At 45.3% G+C, this 21,669-nt stretch overlaps 1 protein-coding gene across 4 annotated transcripts in view; it reads right to left on the reverse strand.

Annotated features, from left to right (window-relative positions):
• DRD1 (dopamine receptor D1) overlaps positions 1-21,455 on the reverse strand; it is a 57,986-nt gene extending 36,531 nt beyond the window's left edge. The window contains exons 1-2 of one of the 4 annotated variants that reach the window (XR_013930261.1): positions 15,963-19,615; positions 1-13,205 (exon numbers count right to left, since the gene is read on the reverse strand). The exon at positions 1-13,205 is cut by the window's left edge and continues 36,531 nt beyond it. Coding sequence is in view for 3 of the 4 variants with exons in the window: in XM_080400762.1 (XP_080256888.1) it covers positions 18,252-19,607 (1,356 nt within the window). In the remaining variant the exon portion in view is untranslated. The other 3 variants (XM_080400762.1, XM_080400760.1, XM_080400761.1) reach the window with 3 other exon arrangements.
• Positions 21,456-21,669: the final 214 nt, after the last annotated feature.

A 21,669-nucleotide genomic window follows, 5' to 3' on the forward strand; every position in this document is an offset into this window, starting at 1 on the left:
CTGAGCTCACTTTCTACCTCTCGGGCTTGCGACTGAGTTCCTGTGACTCACGCGTTACAGTCTCGGTCTCCTTTGCGTTCGGGCCATTTCCTAATTTCTCTCCACAATACTGTAAAGATACACTGTCCATGACCCTTTTTTGAAAATGCATTTATTTTTTTGTCTTAATCCACTTCTCTCTTTCTGCTGAATGCCTTCACTGTATGTTGCTCTTTCCTGCACCTTAATCACACAGTCTGAACCCCATCATACGTCTACATACGTGAAAGGCATCTCTCAGGTATTATTTAAGCTTTCCTCTCTTTTAGCCTGCTTTCCAGGATAAAGTGGACTTCACTGCAAATAGTAAATCATTCCAGGGACAAATTGCTGCTTTTTTTGGGCATATTTTCCAGCAGACATCCTATTTAGCTTTTCAAGCTGTTGGTCCAGTCTGAAGACAGCCATCCGTCAGACGTGCCTGCCTCACCAGCTGAGGAAAAGGCTTCAGAAGAGAGTGTCCTGGAAAAAAAATAAGCCCATGGCCCTGCCTGAGCTCCTCATCTCCTGGCAGGCTGTGTTAAATACATCTTAGAGTAGAGATCCTGGACTATCCCATGTTGGAATATTCCTTTCTGTGGTTATTTGAGCATTCAGCCAATGCCTTACTCAACCCCCAGGTTGAATTACAGTGTGTGTGAAGGGCAGAAGTGCATCAGAGGAAACAGGATGCTAAACTTGAAATTTGTTTTATTGCTTGTGCTTAACCACAAACTGCTCACCTTTTTCTTTAGATGTTTACCATAGTCTACTTATGCTACAATCACATTTATATTTCAAATCTGAATTTTCTTGAAGAAAACAAACAACAAGCAACAGATTCCAATCAGACAATTTGTTTTTCTTCATTTTTTTTAAAGCTTCTGAAGGGTTATCTATTGCTGTCTGGATAAATATGGTAAGGTGAAATATAGTTCAAACTAAATTCAGAGGTGCACACAACATCTTGTTAGGCAAGCTTAGGGAACTTGGGCAAGCAAAAGTATAACAAGGAAAGTGAAAAAGAGAGACTGAAATTCTGAATACAGTGCTGCCCATGCAACCTTGCTGGAGTAAGCGAGAACAACTCTTCACATTACCTTCTCCCTGAAAGCAAGTGCAGAGAGAGGTGGTGCTTCGTGCTGGAAGCAAGATACTGAGCACAGACAGGCATTAGACAACCGCTCATGACCCTGCAGGATGAAACCTGTTCTCTCCCTGATGGTCTGATATTCCTCCTGAGCATCCCCTGGGCCAGGGCAGAAACAGGAGAGCAGCAGAGCTATGGCAGCTCCTGCACAGAGGTAGCAGAGCCAGTTTCTGAGATCTAAGCTGGCACCTTCTCCTCATTTGCACCACACGCTGTAGCAATGCTGTTAAAAGGATAAAAGACAATAAAATCAGATGATGGATAATACAATATGGAAGAGAAGATAACGCTGTCTGGGCAATGGAGCAAGCCCTCGGCAGATCTTCCCTTTTTTAGGAAAATAAGTGAAGAGTGACAGGAGATGTGGTAGCAGGCCAATATTCATGGGCCTCAGCAAAAAGGTTCAATTTTGCAAGTTCTCAATAGTCATACCCATCATTCATTCCGAAGAGTTCCAGTATGAGGTGCTAGTTGTAAGTGCAGTGCTATTAAAGCTGATGGAGCTGTGACAATTTATACTTAATTCACTGTGACTGTACAAAACACTGGTGAAAAATGGGCATGCAGTATGCACTAATAAATTCTGCTTTTGCAACTATTATTTCAAGGGGGTACTTGCTTTTCATGTTCATTTCTTCCTTCACTGGAGCCTGACATTAAACTGAAATTATTTCCTCTCATTTAGAGAGCAATGTATCTGGACACAGTAAAATGCACATCAGCTTTATTATTATCTCACAGAGAAAACAGTGGTTAACTGACAGCAGAATGAAGAGGGATAAAACAATGACATTAGTGTCTGCTTGACAGACGGGGTGGTGCTATATAACCACGAGTCCGTTATAGGGGATTTCTCAGATGCTAAGAAGGCTAAATGGCTGAATGACTTACCCAAAAGTGATTGCTTTTCTGATCCCAGGTCCCTCATGTTACAGCAGCATTATCTTATTACTTTCAAAATCACTCATGTGGCTTTTTTTAATTATAATTTGACTCTTCTGTAAGGTACCATGCCAACCATCTGGAGCCTGTCAGCTCTGCCCGAGGTATGTAAAGTCACATGCACCGACACAGGCAGGACAGAAAGGCACAAACAACCCCAACGCTGTGCCCACTGAGGCAGGGACCAGGGAGAGGCTGAAGGTTTTGTGTTTTACCCATGTCACCCAGAAGCAGAATCTTCTGTAGCTGTCGCAGCCTTGCTCAGCTGCCCGCAGGTCAGGCTGGGACTTGGCCATTCACTCAAGCTGATGGGAAATGCTGTTTTTGATTAAGTATGAGGCCACCCATACGTAAATGAATGCATCCCGTTGCTCCCTGCAGGAAACGGCCAGGGCTCTGCTTGCTCTGGCTGACAGGGAATATTCCCGGTCCGTATTAGGGAACCAGGTGAGCGGGTGGTTCAGAGCAGAAAGAAATAATGTAGGTGCTGAAAATGAGTGAGGGGATGAGACCTGGAGGAAAATGAAGGCTGGTTTTGTCCTCTCCCTCCTTTTCCTCTCTCCCTTTGAGATTGCAGCTTTTCCATCAGCCTAGATGGTTTCTTTCTCTTTGCCCAAGCTTTCCATGAGCTTTAGGGGAAAACAAGCAAACCAACACTAGCCATTAGCCCAGGCAAGGAGGAGCTGGTTGTTGCAGTTGTTAGTAGTGGGCTGGGGGAGTAGTCTTGGAGCCCAGCACCAAGGAATGCTTTCTGAGTGCCTAAAGAAGAAATAATGTATGGGGTGGTGGGACCATTATGCGAGGTCACCCTGTGACATGTGGCAGTGGAGATTTTTCAGGCTTTCTCCCCTCTAGAAATCTTCAAACACTGGAGAAACTGGTCTGGAAAACAGTGAGGACATCAATGAAATAAAATAAATACTTTTAGGAGCTAGAGACAAAAGCATTGAGATGTCCGGCCCATCTGAGATGCTCCAGAAAATGAAAACTGTAGCTTGATTCTTTGCTGAATTCTTTCAGACAAACTCAGATCCTCTATCTAAGCAATTCTTGTCCTGCTCCCTTCCAATCAGAAGACCTGGATACTTGAAATGGAAATAAATCATGCAAAGGAACTCTGGATTTATCCTTCAGTTCTGGTAATAAAAATCTTCCTTTGATCCTGTAAGTATCCCGTAAGATGTCACACTCGTTGCCTGAGCATGTCAGTAAAACCAAATTACGGACCTGCCATGTTCTTGCTGCCTCTCAATTCCCATGACGCAAGAATTGTGAGGGATTCTGCTTCTTTAGGCTCAGATAAATATCAGCCATTTAGTTGCTTTTCTTAAGCTTGTGTTCGGCAAGTTGGTGGGAGCACCAAGAAAACAGGGTCATTAAGTATTTTTTTCAGTCAGCTAAGAAAAAAAGTAACTATGATGCCTATAGGCATAAAAATTAAAATTTAAACAATTATTCCCCCTCTCTGGACTCATTTTAATACCTCAAAAAGGCCACATTTGGAACACAAAGCCAGAATGCAGCTTGCTTTTATTTCAGACCACTTCATACACTCCTTAGCATCAAAACTTCTGTTCAGAGAGACTAGTAACATACAGAGGATGGGGGCTTTTTAATATCATAGATAATTTTAAATGTACAACATTTTGCAAGCAAATGCAACCCTGCAAAGCTGCTGCAAGCAATTCCTGCTTCAAAGATGTGATGCCTGAAGCCAGACCACAGAAACTCTCTGCATGGTGGGCTGCAAACACCAATTGGATATGTTGTTAGTATAAGGCAAAATTGGTGTGAATTCCTGCAATGCAGGCTGACAGCCTTGTCAGGCTGTTTCCCCCAAAGCTTCTGCCCAAAGAAGCCTTCTGGAGTTAGGTTTGGGCATCACGGCTGGGAGCAGCGACTCGCAAGCACTGATCTTTGCTGCCAGCAGCATGTGAGTGGGACACTACTCCTCTTTCTCAGATTCACCAAATCTTTCAAGTTTCTCTACCATCTTTTGCCTCAATGTGAATGGAAGCTCCAGACGTTCATTTTCCTTTTTAGTTTTGTTTTTTAAGTCCTCTCAAGCTGTGTCAGCTTTAATAGGAAAGACTTTTGCTGGTTTCATTTCCTGGATGGCGATGCTGGAACCACCCTGGGCACACAACACACGCATGGAAGCGAAAGATCAGCAGTATCTTCCCATTCTGACACTCTGGTGTATCCTTTTATTAAAGACCAAAAAAAAATGCAAATAAAACCTCTCCCTCTTTGTTCTTGTTTAATAACAGATCCTTAATATTGGAGGGGAAAACCCAGCTTTGCAGCCAGCACAGTGGGGCTGGAAGTGGAGGGTGCTGGATTCCCAGCTTCCACCCTCACCACTGGTCCCCACCTGCCTGTAGCTTTTCTGTACCATTCACCAGGAGGTCCCTTGTCTAGTTGAACAGCCTCCCCTGGGCAGGGAACCTTCTTAGCCCTGTTCTTTCACCTTTTTCTGGTAACAACTGAAAAACACCTTAACTCATTTCTGTTAAACTACTCATGCAGCAAGGTGATGCTGCTGCAGGAGCAGCACTTTTCATCTCTCATGTTTAAACTGAAATGTCTCAGATCGGCAGGTGCAGACCTCCCTGGGAGCATCAAAATGGTTTTTTGAAGGCACAGGATGGACACCGCTGCTCCTCTCACCTGTGATACCACCACAGTCAAGGCAGGGAAAATCCTCTGCCTCTGCAGACCTTGTCTTAGGTCATGTTCAAAACCTCGGTGGAGGTGAGCCCAGTTCCAGGGGCAAGGAGGAGGAGCGTGCTTGGTGGGGATGTATCATCGGAGGTGCTCAACACACTCCCAAGCGCAGAAAAGTTAGGTGGTTCCAGAAACACCTAAACTGCTGAAGTTCAGGTGTATTTTTCCTGGGTGGAATAGCAGAATCCAGCAGAAGGTGCTGCCAGCACCAGCCACCCGCAGAACTGTCTGCCCTCGCTCCAAAGCACAGCAGCCTTTGAGCTTCTCCTCACAACAGCCATAAATTTTCATGTGGGAAATGCAGCTTTCTGTTTCCCCTATTCTCTTATGCTGTATTGACTTCACTGTTGTGACTGACACTTTAAAGTTTGTAGATTTGCCTGAGGCACGTATCCAGCATAGAAAAATCTCTATCCAAACGGCTGAGGCTCAGCAAAGGGATAAGCAACAACTGAGAAAGGGTCTTCTGAGGAAAACCTCAGGCAGTCTTAAGGTGGTCTGGAATTCCATCGGAATCGCATTGTGCTAATCAACAGGGGACCTGTGCATGCAGAACTTTGTGATCTCATATATGCCAGGATAAATCTAATGCAAATCCCAGGGAATAAATTATATCACTGTGATTTCATTCAGCCGTAATAGATAAACATTTGCCCATGAGCGACTCCAGCATTTCTTCCCTGTGTGTTGAAGTCTCTTCCCTGCTAATGCATCCCCACAGGAGGGAACGTTTCTTCCGCTAAGCAGGAAACAGAGCAAGAAACCAATCGCATTTTGCTCGATGGGAGAATTTAAAGTACACAGCTGCTCTAAGACAGGGCCTCCTGTGCCAAATGACTGCAGATATGTAACCATGCCCCCACATGGAAAAAAGCGATAAACTCAAGATTCTGAAGATCTGAAACAGAAATTCCTCAAAGCTCAAGAGGATTTATACCTCTGCATATCTCTCCTGAAAACACCTTTCACATTAATCCAGAAAGAGACCAGTTGTCCAGTTCCTTGTAAGCACGTACCCTGCTTTCTGCGTGCTTTAGGATGCATCAGAAATTAAGTAGCTGCTCATCTGGCACCGTCTCTTTCCCTAAACGTGCTGATTAGAAAGTGCTCCCAGGCAGAGCGGGGATTGCCTGAGCCTTGTTTCTAATCTTGTTCCAAATGACACAGATAGTCAAGTTAACCAGATGCACTCCGCACGGATCCCACACGGCAGAGCTGCTCCCAGCCCTCGCAGTGAAACAGGAGCGAGATAACAGCTTCAGCGCACATGGTGACACTGACACGAGGGGTCTGGCTCCCTCCTGCTGCACTTGGCTGAAGAGAACAGCAGGAGCAATACAGTGAACACTTGATCGCTCAGATTTTGCTTAACTCATTGTTTTCCAGTAAACATCATCATATGTGACTGCAGTTCAGGTGACTCGCGAATTCCTTGCAACGGCTCAACTTTCTGCGTGTTGGCCAGGTAGCTTTTGCAATTGGAAAATCTGTGGGTCGGAAACCTTTCTCACCAGGGTGACTTGGTGAGAAACTGCCACCCAGACTGAGTGCAAAGCAGCAGGCTGCACCAGGAGCTGCTGACCAGGACCTAACATCACCACCACGTTTTTGCTCTCCCTTCTCATGCAAACACCCCACCACCTTTGATCCCTGCTCCCAGTTCATGCAGAGAAAGCAAAGGTAAGTAAAACACTCCACATGCTTCCTAATGACTCTGCATAAGGGTTGGCAACTGCCCATGACCCAGAAAGGTTTAGTTTGTGGGGTAACCCAAGGCAAGAATTTCTCTCCCATCTAGAGCACAGTGGATATTCCTGCAGGAAAATCATCTTTAACCCTCTTTTGCAACTTTTTTTCAATTATTCTTTTATCTTCGTAGGGACGACTGAAAGGAATCACAGATGCCCAAGAATGAAATGTGATTCTTTCCACCACACAGCAAGTTTTGCATTTATGGGGAGGATGTTTGGGATTTTTTGGGGGGTAGTTTTCAGTATTAAATCTGTTCTGCCCAGATGAGAATTCAGATTCATGAAGCCTACTCATTTAATCAAAAATCTTTTCTGCAATTAGGGAGAAGTTCACAGCATGACCAGGATGAAAGAAAAAAGAAAAATTATTCTAAATGTTTCTCAACTTTAGCTGAAGGTTGGTGCCCATGTCGAGACACATACATTTTCCTGCAGTAGTAAACATCGGGTTTGATTTTTTGCTCCGGTTCTAGCTTCACGAGATAGAATTACTACTTGGGAGCTGAGATCGGAGAAAGGTCAGAGGCTGGCCAGTTAAAAGTAATATTTTTAAGTTTTAATGAAAAAATATTATTTGTTGTATTTTTCTCTGTCCTCCTTGGAAGCAAATGTTGTTTTACTGCAAGGCACTAACGGAATTTGTGCATCACATGGGAGTCCATGGTAGAGAACAGCACTTACAGCATTAAAAATGCATTCTCCACGTATCAAACCAAAAAAGTGTGCCTCTTGGCAGCACTGGTGGCCTAATTTTGGCTGCAGAATGAATAAAATCAAGGCTTCCGCTGGAATTCCAGCATCAGCTCCTGCTGTAGCTCCCGTGCTGCAGACAGGGAGATAACACAGGGAGGCAACCTAAGCAGCCTTTGGGGAGCCCAGGCTGCAGGTGTCCCCTCCATCATCCACACGGAACACACCGTGCTTCACCAGCACTTGCTGAGCATCCCAAGGGCTCCATGTCCTGTTGCAGTGAGTCTGAGGGATTGGAACAGTAAACATTTGTCTCCTGAAATTGCCATGTTTTTCTAAAGCAAAACCACCCCAGCCAGCCCAGGCTGTCTCCGCCTGCCAGAGAAGCACTTGCTTTCCTGGGTAGCCCCAATAACGCAGCAGCAGCAGCGGTCACAGCAGTGATTTCTTGCCAATGATGGAAAGATGCCCCTTGAGCTCCGCTGATGGCAGGCACCACAGGACCACAGAGCAGTTGCTTTGGTAGCACCCACACTGTCAGTCATCACGTGCCAGCTGCATGGGTGGGGATGTCTCCATCTCCTTGAAATGGAGCGTTCGGAGTTAGCTGACCCTGCCCCCAAAAACTGCTTGTTAAGGGACTGTACAGGTGATTCTTTTTTTTTTTTTTCATGGGAGAGGCTGATGTCAAAAAGGAACAGAGGAAGCGCAAGTCCTTTGGGATGCCAGCATGGGGCACAATGTGACAGCTGTAATGTCACGGAGCATTACAACAATGCCCTTGTAGCAAATCTAACAGCAGCGTCCCCCGAACCCCCACGCTCAAGACCGCATTGGTAACAGGAGCAATGGTTCCTCCAAGACTGACAAAGGATAATGACACAAAAGCAGCACTAAAACCTCCTCCTGCATGTTTCTCCCATCTCAGCTTCCCACTGAGACAGAAGTGATGGATTGGAACAAGCTGGAATTAAAGTATGGAATGGCGTTACACCCTGCACCTGTGGTAACAAACAGTAACTGTGTCATCCCTGACATCCAAAGTGAAAGATGATACATTCATCACAGGATGCTGGCTTGAGTAACAGCCACAGAAATCATAATATTTAAATGTCTTAGTACTGCAAATATCCCCAGATATGTGGTGAACAGGCCTGTGCACCACGTGGCCTAATAATTTGACCATTTTTCCTGTACAGTTTTTCCATGCACTGTGCAAACAAGTGACAGCCCATGCTGTGACGGTGCATCATTGCAGACTGTAGCTCACATGCCTGAGAGAGAACTTTAAGACTGAGAAACTACTTGGCAGCGTTACATGTCAATCCTTTATTTTCCCTAAGGAATGCAAATATAAGGGGCGTTTTGATTGACTTTGTTGAAACAATTGCAGTCTGTTTAGTGCGCCTGGGTTATGGACACAACTAAACATCAGCTTGCTGCTATCAAAAGAAGCAACATTACGAGACAATGCTAAATTTCCCAGTTCCAGCTGGTTGAGTATGGAGGGGGAAAACCCAGCTATACACTGCAGATAAGGGAGTCCTTCACAATAAATGAGTCCTTCAGCCCAAGGAAGGGATTTTCTCACTTCAGACGCCAGAAAGCGCTTGTCGGCAAGGAAGGTCCTCCTTCCTGCCAGCACCCTCCTCTTCAGCTCAGTGTCTCCAGGTTTGTTCATGGCATTTCTAGGACACCATTTCTGGACCACCTGGAGCAGAGCATAACAAGCAAGCTGATGCCTTTGTTACAGGTTTAAAATATTACATAAAGCGCATGGGAAAGTAGCACTCAGGAACGATTTTCTGCCAGCCATGAGCAAGGGAAAGAGGTAAAATAAAATAAATAGAATAAAATAGCACAGAAGCCCTTCCATTTTAAGGAAGAGTGTGTTTTCTCCTCAGCCATCCCACCCCACGCATCCCCCTCTGCAGCAGTGCGGCTGTTCTATAAACCCCAGAGGCTTTTACCGATGAATATTCCCTACGTTGAATTTTGAGCATGGCCAGCAAATAGGGGTGGAGAGGAATCACCAGTCCTTTTGCAAAAAGAAAGTGACTGAAATATTGAACACCCCATTGATTGCAGCCGGTGACATGTAAAGCGTTTCCTTTATTGTGTTGGTTTGGGAGGGGAAATGCACGAGGACCGTGGACCAGACCGCAGCACCCTCGCAGGGTGGGACCCCACTCAGGCTCCTTGCAGGCACCGTGTCAGGTCGGCACAGTTTTGATGCGGTTGCCCTGATTTACACCCATGTCAAGGGTGGGGAAAAAACCACCCTTCGCTGATGGGTGTTTTTTCCTGGGTGTCAGGATTGATAGCTATACTTTATATTCTATTTGCTTTTATCGTGCAGCTGGGTCTTTACTTAAATTACATGTAGGAGATAGGTGTGTTTGCACATTATAGCTGAGTAAAAACTGCAAAATAAGATCAGTCGCTGAAAATGTTTTTTGAGATGAGAAGGGCAGATGCTTGGCAACACTGGAAGAGCACTGTTTCGGGGGTTCAGTGTACTGTCCCGACAAAAGGGTATGAGCTCATTGATTTTTTATCCTTTCTTTGAGAATGCCTCAGTCAATACACTGACTGGGACTCTCCCCTTCCCACTTTGTGATGTGCATCACTCACCTCAGGGCTGTGAGCGTGGAGATCCTGACAACCAGGCTCCCTGGAACACTGCATCCGTGCATCTGCGTGTGTGCAGGGGATGTCAAAAGGATCAGGATAAATAAAGCTTAGACCACGGCTGCCTTACACCAGGACTGGCTGAGTCACAGACAGGATCTTGTGCTGTTATAGTAAAAAAATGTTTACGGTATCCGTTCAAATCACATTCCCACAATTTACTTTATCCTAACAAGTAAATGAAAAAGAGTCAGAATGGAGAGAACATGCATAAAAGACGGGGAAGAGAGAAGAAGAGGTTTGCTTCTGCCGAAAGGCAGCAAGATGAACACAGAGAGCAGGAATTCATATGCTACAGCCCAAGCATGAAAATGCCACGTAGAGAGGTAAAAATCCCTTTAAGTCCAGGCCAGGACTCCATCCTTGCATGGTCTACTGAAAGTCCCAGCAAAAGGCCAAATAATGATGCTTATTGTGATGGAAGTTACCTTCACATACTTTTTTGTTTGTTTAAATATAATCAATATTGTACAATGAGGGGGATTAAATAGCACAAGTGGAATTACTAAATGTCGAAATGTTCCTGTTTACACTTGGCTAGGAAATGTTTTCGCTAGTGCTACATGCTATCACCAAGCTACCCCTATCCCAATATTCCATCCTTTCAAGCAAGAGAGAAATATGACTGGAAGTTTCTGCATTAAACTATTCTCATCAGAACCTGATATTTTTATTTTGAAGAATGTTACAGGTGAACAAAATGCATTGAAAATGCTCTACCTTATAAGGATTGTAATGTTACTTAATCAAAATATTTCTGAAATGTTAATATCTTTCTCACTCAGAAAGTACTGGTGCTCTCTAAGATGCAAGTCTTGCTTTTGAGAAAATTAGCTCAAACTGTTTGCAAATAAACCATGAAAAATATGAAATTGGATTAGGTTTAGGACCTACAAAATAGACACCAAGTTGAAAAGTGAATTTTTTGCTCAAAAATAATTTCCCACTGTTCAAAAGTAGCCATTTCCAGGGGCTCCTTTTGCTGTTGTCCCACATCCCAATGGACCTGGTGGGATCCAGGGTTTCAACAGGCATCAGCAGGACAGAGGAGCTGCTGGAGCAGAGTTTGTTCAGCTGAAAACACAAATCAATATCAAAGTCTAATACAACTACAGAAGAGCAAAGAGGATTAAATTAGATGGTGCCATTTACAACTTCACAATTATGGAAATAGTTACAAAAGCCTTAGAAAACTAGAAAGTGAAACGGAACATAACAGCATCATTAAGTCTTTTTTTTTTTTTTTTCCTAATTTAACACACCTTTTACGGAGTAATTTCAAAGTGTATGTTTTAACAGTTTCCCAAACATTTCATCTCCTGGGCACACACATGCTCCTGAACAGGCAGAGCACGACCAGCTCCACCTGCACATCGCGAAGTGCCGGCTCCCAGCCTCAGCCTGGTCCCAGCGCCGTGTGGCTGAAACGTGCTTCCAAGCACAAGGTCACGCACAAAGGACTGCTGGCAGTAACGATCGATGAGTCCTGACAGGTCTGTCCTTTTAACACAGGCGATACAGGCCTGCTTCATCTCCTGTGGTCTGCTTCTGTAGCAAAGAAATATATTAATTTAAATTCACTTCTCATCACTTCCACACACTCTGTGAATCTGCTAATTGAGAGCTGTATATGTGTACGTGCATGCACATGAAAGAAAAATTATTGTTACTGGCACAGAATGGCATCCAAATGATTAGGGAAAGTAGCACCATCAGAATCTCCTTTATTAACAGAGAAACAAAATAAAAACAATCTGTAATTCTTTCTCTGAAATTAAGAAACTTTGCAATGGTAGTTTAGTTCAGTGAAACCTTTGGCTTCTCACATCAGTGGAACAAAAATCTAGGAAGCAAATATTTCTCTCATTCTGTGTCTACTTTCAAGACTTCAAAACATCTCCTTGTCTTAGAAAAATGTGAAAATAATAATTTAATCATCTGAAAATCAAGGGATGGGAGCAGGTAAAAGTTTAGAACAATCAAATTGTTTAATGGAAGCCACATTAAACTATTTCGTTTTATTTTTAATATTTAACTTCTTTGTCAGTATTTTCAAACCAGAGATCTGATCTGAGTTTTAAAAATCTAACACTGCAAACTGACAACTTAAGTAAATTAAAAATACAGAAATTAATTCTGAAAATACCAGAACATCCTCCAATGATATATTCAAACAACACTGTTTTATTTTGTTTTGTTATTTGAAATATCCCACAATCAGTTTTTGTTCTGTTGGGTGGAAACTATTCAAACAGGAAAAAATCCAACTGATTTAAAGGGAAACTACTGACATAACAAATACAGGACATCCAAGAAAAACAAACATATGAGTTATCTGGAGCAAAGCAAAGTGTAAGTTAGCTGTACAAATCCCCTACTGCAGACATAATTACAAATTTAATTTCTTTTTGAGTCAAATCACAGCCTGAAGCCAGACCTGATCCCAGACTAGATCCTCTGCTGAGCATCCCACAGCGGTACTGAGCATCCCATGGCAGTACCGAGCATCCCACCACAATGCTGAGCATCCCACCAGAGTGCTGTGCATCCCCCCACAGTGCTGAGCATCCCACAGCAGTGCCGAGCATCCCACCGCAGCGCTGAGCACTCTCAGGCTGGACTGAGCCCAGCTGGCATCGGGGCAGTGCAGGCTGTACCCACCTGGCCCCAAAGCAAAGCCACATTCCCCGCGGAGCCAGCCCCGTGGTGATGCAGGGACTGACAGGTGGTTTGCTCCTTGGGGCTGGCTGGGACAGAGCTGGACCTGAGCCTTTCCTTCACCCATGCCCTCCGGCTGCCTGGGATCACGGCGCAGGAACTGGAGCACAGGGTTCCCCCAGTGCCACCATCCCCAGAACTGCTCCCCTGCAGCCAGCCCTGGAGCCCTTTGCCACTTGCTCTTTTGTGCCTCTTGTACTCCAAATCATCCATCCCACCATATCCACAGGGCGATGATGAACAAGGGCCAGGATATCCCTCTAATCCCCATGTTGCCTTCCTGGGTGAAACCAGCCCATCCAGAGGGACAGAAACTAAAGCAATTCTGTTGACACAAATCCTGTTATTTCAGTGCAGAACCTGGAGCCCGGGTCTGTTGTTGCTGCTCCTCGTGACCGGTAACAGGATTTGCACCACGCTGCCAGCACCATCCATCACCACTGCCCACACAGGCCTGAGGAAACTCCTTCACCAAAGAACAGCCAAGAACGTCCCTCCTGGAAAGGGGAAGGAACAGCCTGGTGGGACCGAAAGGGAAACGCAGTCAAATTAGAAAAGCAATGGCCACCAGCACAGCAAGGCCAACAGCCTTCTCCTGTATCATTGTCCAGAGTTTTTTTATAGAAATAGAATAAAAACAGGCATGACAGAAAATTGTCATTTCATTCCGACCATAACTGTAAAGACAGCTCACATGAAAATAGCCATCGTATACTCAATTTACATGTTCAGCCTCAAAACTGCATGTGTAGAAACATGCTTCCAACGGTGCTCTGGAAAAACCTGTGCCTGGCTGGGGAGGTGGGAGCTCACAAGCGCATCCCCAGCTTTGGGATCTGGGGCTGGAAAGGTCAGCACCGTGCAAACCCCACAGCCGGCCACGGGCTCCAGGAGGCAGTCGGAGAGCCCGGACCCACTCGCAAAGGGGCATCACCACCCACCTGATCCGAGGCTCGTGGCTGGAGCCCAAAGCTCAGCTCAGCGCACAGCCCACCCTTACTGCAACAGCACACTGCAAGAACATTTTGGCTATGTGTTTCAGTCTTTTAAAAGCTGCAAAATAGGTAGCACTGTTTTCCTTATTCTTTCAGTCACATTCATTGTGTGGCTATATAAGTGGTATCACTACAACTTATTCTACTATCATTATATCAAAACCCAAAAATATTTACTGGAATAATCTGTCTCTCAAGGTACTAATCAAGGCAGGTTTTTGACATTTCAGTCAGATTTGGGTGCTTCTGAAAACTATTGATTTGAAAATATCCAGGACTGGCTCCCAATAACTGTTATTAAAACTACATCAGCAAAAAGCATTTCCTCTTTCATCTTCTATCTTTTGTCCGCTTTGTTAAGTTAGAAACCCAAATCAGCATAAAATGCTTGCCAAGAGAAGGGAGAAATACACTCAGATTTAATCTAGTGATTATGGTTCATTTGTTGCAAACAGCTCCTTCAACAAGGCCATCAGGTGAATGATTAAACTCTTCCATCCACAAACAGAAGAATACCTTCAGTCACAAGGAAGCAATGCAGAAAAAAAGGTTTCCAGGTTTCCCAGGTTATTTGCGGGCACATCAGAAAGGTACACAGCAGGACTCACTCTGCAGGGGAAAATACTGCTGGGGCCAGGGGTGGGGGGTGGCGGGGGGAAGGCAGGGAGAAAAGCACCTGATGCTCATGGGGTAGACAAGGTGGCCATCCTGGTGGGAGCAGTGACAGTGACATCCTGGTGTCCTGGCACCTCCCTGCTTCTCGGTGGCTCTGCTTCTGCCCAGCCACATATTGCAACACATGGTGGGAAAAATATTCCTGGGGAAGCATTTCACTTAAGTGGCTGTTATTCCAAAGGTGACGTTATTGCAAATGAACTTCTGCTGCTCTGTCCTCCAGAACAGCAGAGGCTGCGGCTGCCTGCTAGCAGGGAACAGTAAGCCCTCCTCGCAGGCTGCTCGCAGGGTTACTATGGCCAAACCGTATCTGTTAATTCCCTGCTATCAGCTCTGGCATGTCTCCAGCCCTTGGGGTGCACTGTGACATTGGTGTGACCAGCAGTTTCCGCAGACCACTGGTTTCAAGCAGCTGGGCAGCAGGCACAGAACAGGTAATACGGCTCCCGAGCAATTAACTCAGCACATAAATAGAGTAGCAGTTAGCAGGTACATGCTGTTGTCCCTTCTAGTCGCCCCTGACACTGGTCTCCAGGCTCTGCAACAGGTAAGAGAGGCATTTCTGGGTGCAGGCTGGGACTCTTGCCTATGCTGGAGGGTAGGATTTTAATTTGGACTTTCTCTCAAGCAAAGGGTTACTGGGGCTGATAAAGCCAAACAGGGTGACAGAACGGCTCTGGCAGCGGTGGGAGAAAAGGAGGAGAGGTAAAGAAACCCACATTGGGAAGGCTGGAAAATAAAGGGGTAAATGGGGTACATTGGTAAATGCGGATCAAGGCGAATTCATGGTATTCTAAGATGAATGTAAGGGAAAGGGGTAGAAGCAAAAAACAGTTTAAATAGGACAAGAGATAAAACAATTAAATCAACTCGGCAGATGGACTCCCCTGCCCTGCCTTTAGCAGGGCGCCTGTCCCCCCACAGGGCAGCACCCAGCAGCAGGAACAGGTCGCGCTTCTCCACCGACCTCCGCAGAGCCCCTCAGAAACTCCGGTCCATCCACAAGGAGGGAGGTCCTGGGATGGCTCCTGGTCACACTAGAGCAACCATTTGTTTCAGAACACAAATCATCCCCATATAAATTAGTACAAAAACAGCATCTTGCTTTACATGATCTCCTTCAATGGTATTTTGTATTTTGCTATTATATCAGACTGCTGGGAGTTTTGAGAATAAAAGCTTTTGAAGGCACATGTATTTAACTAAGCAACCACAAAACTTCATCTTTGGCCTTTGGCCTGTATAATTTTTAAGAATTCCTCAAAAGTAAAAAAAAAAAAAAAAAAAAAAAAAAAAATTGGGCATCAGCACCCATGCCAGGAAATTTTACCCAAGGAGCTAAGGAAGCCTGGGGGCAGGCGTGCCTCCCTGCTGCCATCAGTGCCCCAGGGAAGCCGGCACCAAGGGGAGCTGGACACCTCCACAGCTCCTACGCCAGCTCAGATCCCAGCTGCTGAACGCATGGGTCACTCCAGTAATCCTTGAGGCAGAAGTGACCATGGTTGTTCATTTCTTCATTTCAAAACGAATCTGCTGACAGAAGCAGAAACAAAGTCGAGGGCTGCCACGACCAGAGGGACAGTGCTGTGCTTCAGCTGTACCCACCATCGCCTCGCTTCTGAAATGACTCTTCTTGTTCCAAAACACAGACGCTAGCAGCAGGGCTGTACCAGGCTCTGAAAAGCAGTGCCCAACTTGGGGGGAAAAAAAAGAAGAAAAAAAACCGCAACAATAAAAGCATGTAATAAACCAAACTCACTACTCATACACCAAGGCAAAAAAAAAAAAAAAAAATCATTTAAGTAAGAGTTACCAGCAGATTGAGCTTTACACATTTTAACTAGTTACATTAAAACAGAGTGTGGTTGTTTCCAAACCGCGTTTACTGCTTTCAGATCCTAGTTTAGAGCAAAGGTTCAGAGGTCTCTCAGCAGAGAGGGCTTTCTCCTGCTTGTAATAAAAATTCCCATCTGCCTCACAGGTGTGATCCCAAATGAGGGCAAATGGAAAAAGAGGAACCGTCCTCGCCTTTAACACATCGATACAACTGCCAAAACCCAGCGTGTGTTTAATAAATGCAATGTAGATTGCTTCATTTGACCTCCTGTTCACAAAATAATTTTATTATATGTATGAAAGCAGCATACAGGCAATAAAATTATGAAAACATTCACAATACATAAATACACAGACCTGATGCAGGATGTATATAGTTCATAAGACTTTAAAATTTTTTTCCTCTCAGTTCTCTTTTCCTGACAACACATTTTGTTGATATACGTTATGAAAAAAGTTGCTCCAAAGGGTATTTTCTGCCATTCAGAAAACAAAAAGCTTTCTTTGAACGCTGCTGAGTATCAACACCCAATGTTCCTGTTGCTAATGTTCACTGATTGCTTTAGCATGACAAAGGGAAAGCAGCAGGGAAGGAAAACGGAAAAGTAGCAGGTTTTTTTAATTAAACATTGGCAACTTTTTTTGGAGCTCACAGGAAGTTTCTGATGTGGGGGCTGCAGTTCCATCCATATTTAGAAATGTCTTAATCCAAAATGGTAATGAGGCACTATTCCTTATTTGAATGGACTATCGACATGGCAATTACTAAAATGTAACGTCCTCCCAGTTTCCAAAGTAAAGCACTAGGTACCTCACTTTTTAATTCTGACTGTGATACAGCAGCAGACAGACAGCATGATCCTGGTGGTACTGCAATAATACAGACGGTAACGAGGTTTGGCATGTTTACTACCATTATAACCAATTGTGTTTGTTCAGAAAAGATATCCAAGACTTGAAATAAGAAAAGTCTGAGAAAGCTGTTTATCTTACATAAATACAAAATGTTATCTACTAAGAATTGTTATCTAAGAAGCTTTTCTTCTCAAATTGGAGTCTTCTTAAGGTTGTAGTCATATTTAAGGTATTTACAGACCCACAAACTTGACATTCTAGCAAAGTCTTTGTAACATGAAACTTTTTAAAAATAAATAGCAGCAATTTCTTTTATTTCTATAAGGGAAGATAATTCACAACTCAGTCAACGCTGGTCCTATCTTTTGAAAGAAATCCCACTTTAAAAAAAAAAAAGCCCACAAGCAAATGAACTCCACACAGCATCAGGTTTGTAGATTCCTTCATTTCTTGCTGAGCTTCTTAACATTCCTTCACTCCCCTCACCAGCTCTCCAGACTATCAGAGCTTGTAATAAAGTGCTGACTGGTTGACTGGTCAAAATGCAGTTATGACACTCCAAAAATATCCCATTATTTAAACATCTTAAATAACATAAATAAAGCTAGATCTGTTATAACATATGAAAAATATCAATTTAAAACAATAAAGAAATAAAACCAGTATCAACATATTACCTCCCAAAGCTTTAAAAATAACCATTCTCATTATAAGGCTCAATTATTTGTCAGAAATAATTTTAAGAAGGCATCTACCTACCTTTACAATCCCTCAGTCTTTAATTAGGACCTGTTAACACCCACTACCACAAGACACAGCAATCTTTTAACTTCTAGTAAACATTAATCTTTAAATACTTAACATTTACCTTTTGCCTCATTTTCAGCTAGAAATTGGTTTCTCTGTGTAAAGAAGCAGTATTTTGTCACTGCACTGTATCTAAATTTGTATATTTTCCTCAGTATGAACAGTACAGTTTAATATCCTTTTTTTTAACCAATTTTCAGTATCTTTTCTGTTTATTGTTTAAAATATTAAATTTGCTTTGAATGCCAGGAAAATTAATTCTGGGCTTAGTGTAAATGTGTATTTCTCCCTAGAGCTTAGTTTCTTACCAAAAAAAAAATCTTGTGTATCTTTTTTTTTTTTTTTAAAGACTATTACAATACACACTATTGGGTCTTGCTGAGTAAACCTTACTGTTCAGGTTTTATGCTGCCCATTTTGTGTAATGGGGTTGATCTTTTCCAAAGAAACATCAGCTTCATAATCCAAGATACCCGACAGTGCTGGAGACATTTTCTCCAAGGTCTTAGATAGTTCCCCCTCTTCTTCCTTTTTGAGAGGTTCTTCTTCTGGACAGATAATTGCATGTGGAATCAGATAAACCAGATTAGACTCTTTGGGGCTGGACCCTTTGGGCTCATGTTGGCTCGAAAAAACAACTGCTCCGTTATTGTTAATACTAACAGTCTCTATAGCATTGCCGGACATAGGGCAGAGCCTGTAGCATCCCAGCAGGGTTGAAAATGCCTTGCGGAAATCAGCATTGAAGGCATAAATGATGGGGTTGAGGGAAGAATTAGCCCATCCAAACCAAACGAAAACATCAAAGGTGGTGGAATTAATGCAGAAAGCTTCTGCTCCCTTGGATGGCTGGGTAGGCTCGCAAAAGGGAATCATGCAGTTCAATACAAAAAATGGCAACCAGCAGCACACAAACACCCCCATGATCACCGACAAAGTCTTTAAAACCTTCGTTTCCCTCTTGAAGGACATTTTGAAGTTGCTCTCTGGTTGCTGGCAGTCCATACTGCTTCTGTTGCCACTCGTGTTCTGGCAGTTCTTGGCATGCACTGCTGCTCTCTCCAAAGCTGAGATGCGTCGTATTTGCTTCTGAGCAATCCGGTATATCCTCGTGTAAGTTACTATCATGATGGCCACAGGTATATAGAAGCTAATTAGAGAAGAGGAGATGGCATACATCCTGTTTAGGCTAGAATCACAGTTGTCCATGCTTATACCTTGTAAACTGGCATTTAGGTCCAAAAAGCTTGTGGTTGTAGCCTTGTGCCAGTTCAGCTGCACAGGGATGAAGGAAATCAACACAGACAAAGTCCACGCCACGCTGATCATGATGAAGGCTGCCTTGGGGGTCATCTTCCTCTCATACCTAAACGGGCTGGAGATGGCCCAGTATCTGTCCACACTAATGACGCAGAGGTTTAGGATGGAAGCTGTTGAGCACATAATATCAAAGGCCACCCAGATGTTGCAAAATGAACCAAAAGGCCAGAAACCAGCGATCTCAGCCACAGCTTTCCAAGGCATGACCAAAACTGCCACTAAGAGATCTGACACGGCCAAGGAGATGACAAAGAAGTTGGTCACCTTGGACCTGAGGTGGCGAAACCTAATGACAGCTGCACAGACCAGCGTGTTTCCCAGCAGTGTGGAGAGGATGAGGAGCGAGAGGAAGCAGCCTGTGAGGATCCGAAAGGAAGAGTCCCTTTCCACCAGCAACCCTTCCCCATCCATAGTGGTGTCGTTCCAAGTCATAGTTTCTCCTGAGGGAAAATCATATCATGATTTTCATGATGACATCAGCTCCTTTCCTTGCAGAGATCACAGACATCAGACGTCCATTAATTACTCATCACCAAATAGACCAAAAGGTCCTTTCTTACAGTCCCTTCGCCCCCAGAAGGACTTCACCAACTTTGAATCATCCTGAACAACACTGAAAGCTCTACGAGCAAGAACTGAAAATGCACTAATCCAGTCTACCCTACAGACTGTTTTTTAAGCAATCCCTTCAGAAACACACTGCACCACCCCAGCATGAAGTAGCCTAATTCAGACAGCTCACCTGCAAATGTTCTGCTGCTGTCCTCTGCAAATATACCCCACAGACAGGGAAGCAATCACTTTTCCATGCTTGCATATATTCCCACTTAAATAGGCTATTGATCGAGTGTTTCCAGCGTCCACTGCACTAGCCCTTCATATTTACTGAAGCATGCTATACGAGGGGCTTTTCCTCTAGTTTCCTAAATGTCTCACTGATGAAACACTCCATCCTTCCTCCTTGGTACACTCCTGTTACAAAATGCATCAGTTCTCTGTTTCCGGGCAGCGTCAGAAAGCAAATCTTCACTTCGTTTCAAACTGATTTACACTTCCAAGACAAAAAAAAATACACATACAGTAAGTGTGTTTTAAAGGTTTTCAGTAAGAAGTAGCTCAGGTTATTTAGCTTTATTTAAATGAGAAATGCTGGCTCCTACCTTTCACCTCTGATTCTCTGTTTGCTCTGGGATGCAGGGCCGTCTCTCCTCCTCTTTTAGTTTTGGAATTGCATAGCAAATCTTACATACAATACCAACACTGAAACACTGCATTGCATCAGGTGTGTGTGTGTTTTCCCTGAAAGTGCAAATTGGCAGGGGAGAAGTAAAAACCAGGAGAGTTTGACCATCAGGAATTAGTTTTCAGGGGAGCAGCAGATCGGTGCTGTCGGCCTGCATGTGACGGACCCCACCGGCGTGTGCCCAGCTGCCTCCATCCCACAGCCCCTGCCCGTCATTCCACAAACTTTGTTGGCCGGAGCAGTCCCAGCCGCACTTTGTACATCCCGTCGAAGCGGCACGTCAGGGTAGGTCATCCCAGTCAAAAGGCACGGTATTCCCAACACTGGCAAGAGCCGAGCACCGGTTCTTTCTTCTGTCGTTCACTCTTAGGAGAAAGAGGGGCGAGAGGAGGAGGGGGGGGGGGGGATGCTGAGCCACCCCACCTCGGCCAGGGCGCGGCTGCGGTGCCCGCGGCGGGTTCCTCGTCCAGCGGGGCCAAGTCGCTTTAACGCTGCGCTGCCAGGTTATAGCTCCTCATAACTGCCCCGGAATAATCCCACCTCCCGCTCAGCGGGGCTGCGCTCCAGGGATCGGGCCCAGCTTTCACCATGCTTTTTCCCTCTCAGGAAAGCGCCGGCGGAGGCAGCTCCTCACGCTCTCCCGCAGCCCGCCCCGGGCCGCGCATCTCCGGTGCTGGGGGGTCCCGGCGGCGAGGGCTTCCTCCTGCCCGGGGCAGGGCTCGGCAGCATCGCCCCTCCAGGAAAGCTCTGCCTGCTCGGCGTCTCCTTCCTAAAGGATTAAGACAAGGGAAAGACAGGCATGGAGGCACGCAGCAGGCAAAAAGCAACCCCTCTTCGCCTCCTCTAACATCTTCGGTCGGGCGCAGCTTCTTCTGGGCAGCCTCTCCCCGGTTTTAACGCCTTCCTGGGGAATGACGGCCCGGCAGGCTGCCGGGGCGAGAGGCAAAGCCGGGCTCCTGGAGCGGCAAAATTACTTTGCCCCGTCCCGAGCTGCGGCCGCCCGGGGTGCCGGCTGAGCGCGATGAACTGGTGCGGAAAGTAAGTACCGGCGCCCGGCTCGGGGCTGGCGACGCTCCGGAGGCACCCGCGGCTCCCCCGACCGCCGGCGGAGGGGGGCGGGCGGCCGGGACGCCCTCCCGACACAGCGGGGCCGGGGCGGCAAGCGCGGCGGTACCCAGCGGCCGGGCCGGCGGCGGGCGGCACCGGGGCACCGCTCGGCTCCGCGCCGCCTCCGCCGCCTGGCGCAGCCCC

Source organism: Falco punctatus (assembly GCF_963210335.1).
Source record: "Falco punctatus genome assembly, chromosome: 8".
Taxonomy (NCBI): domain Eukaryota; kingdom Metazoa; phylum Chordata; class Aves; order Falconiformes; family Falconidae; genus Falco; species Falco punctatus.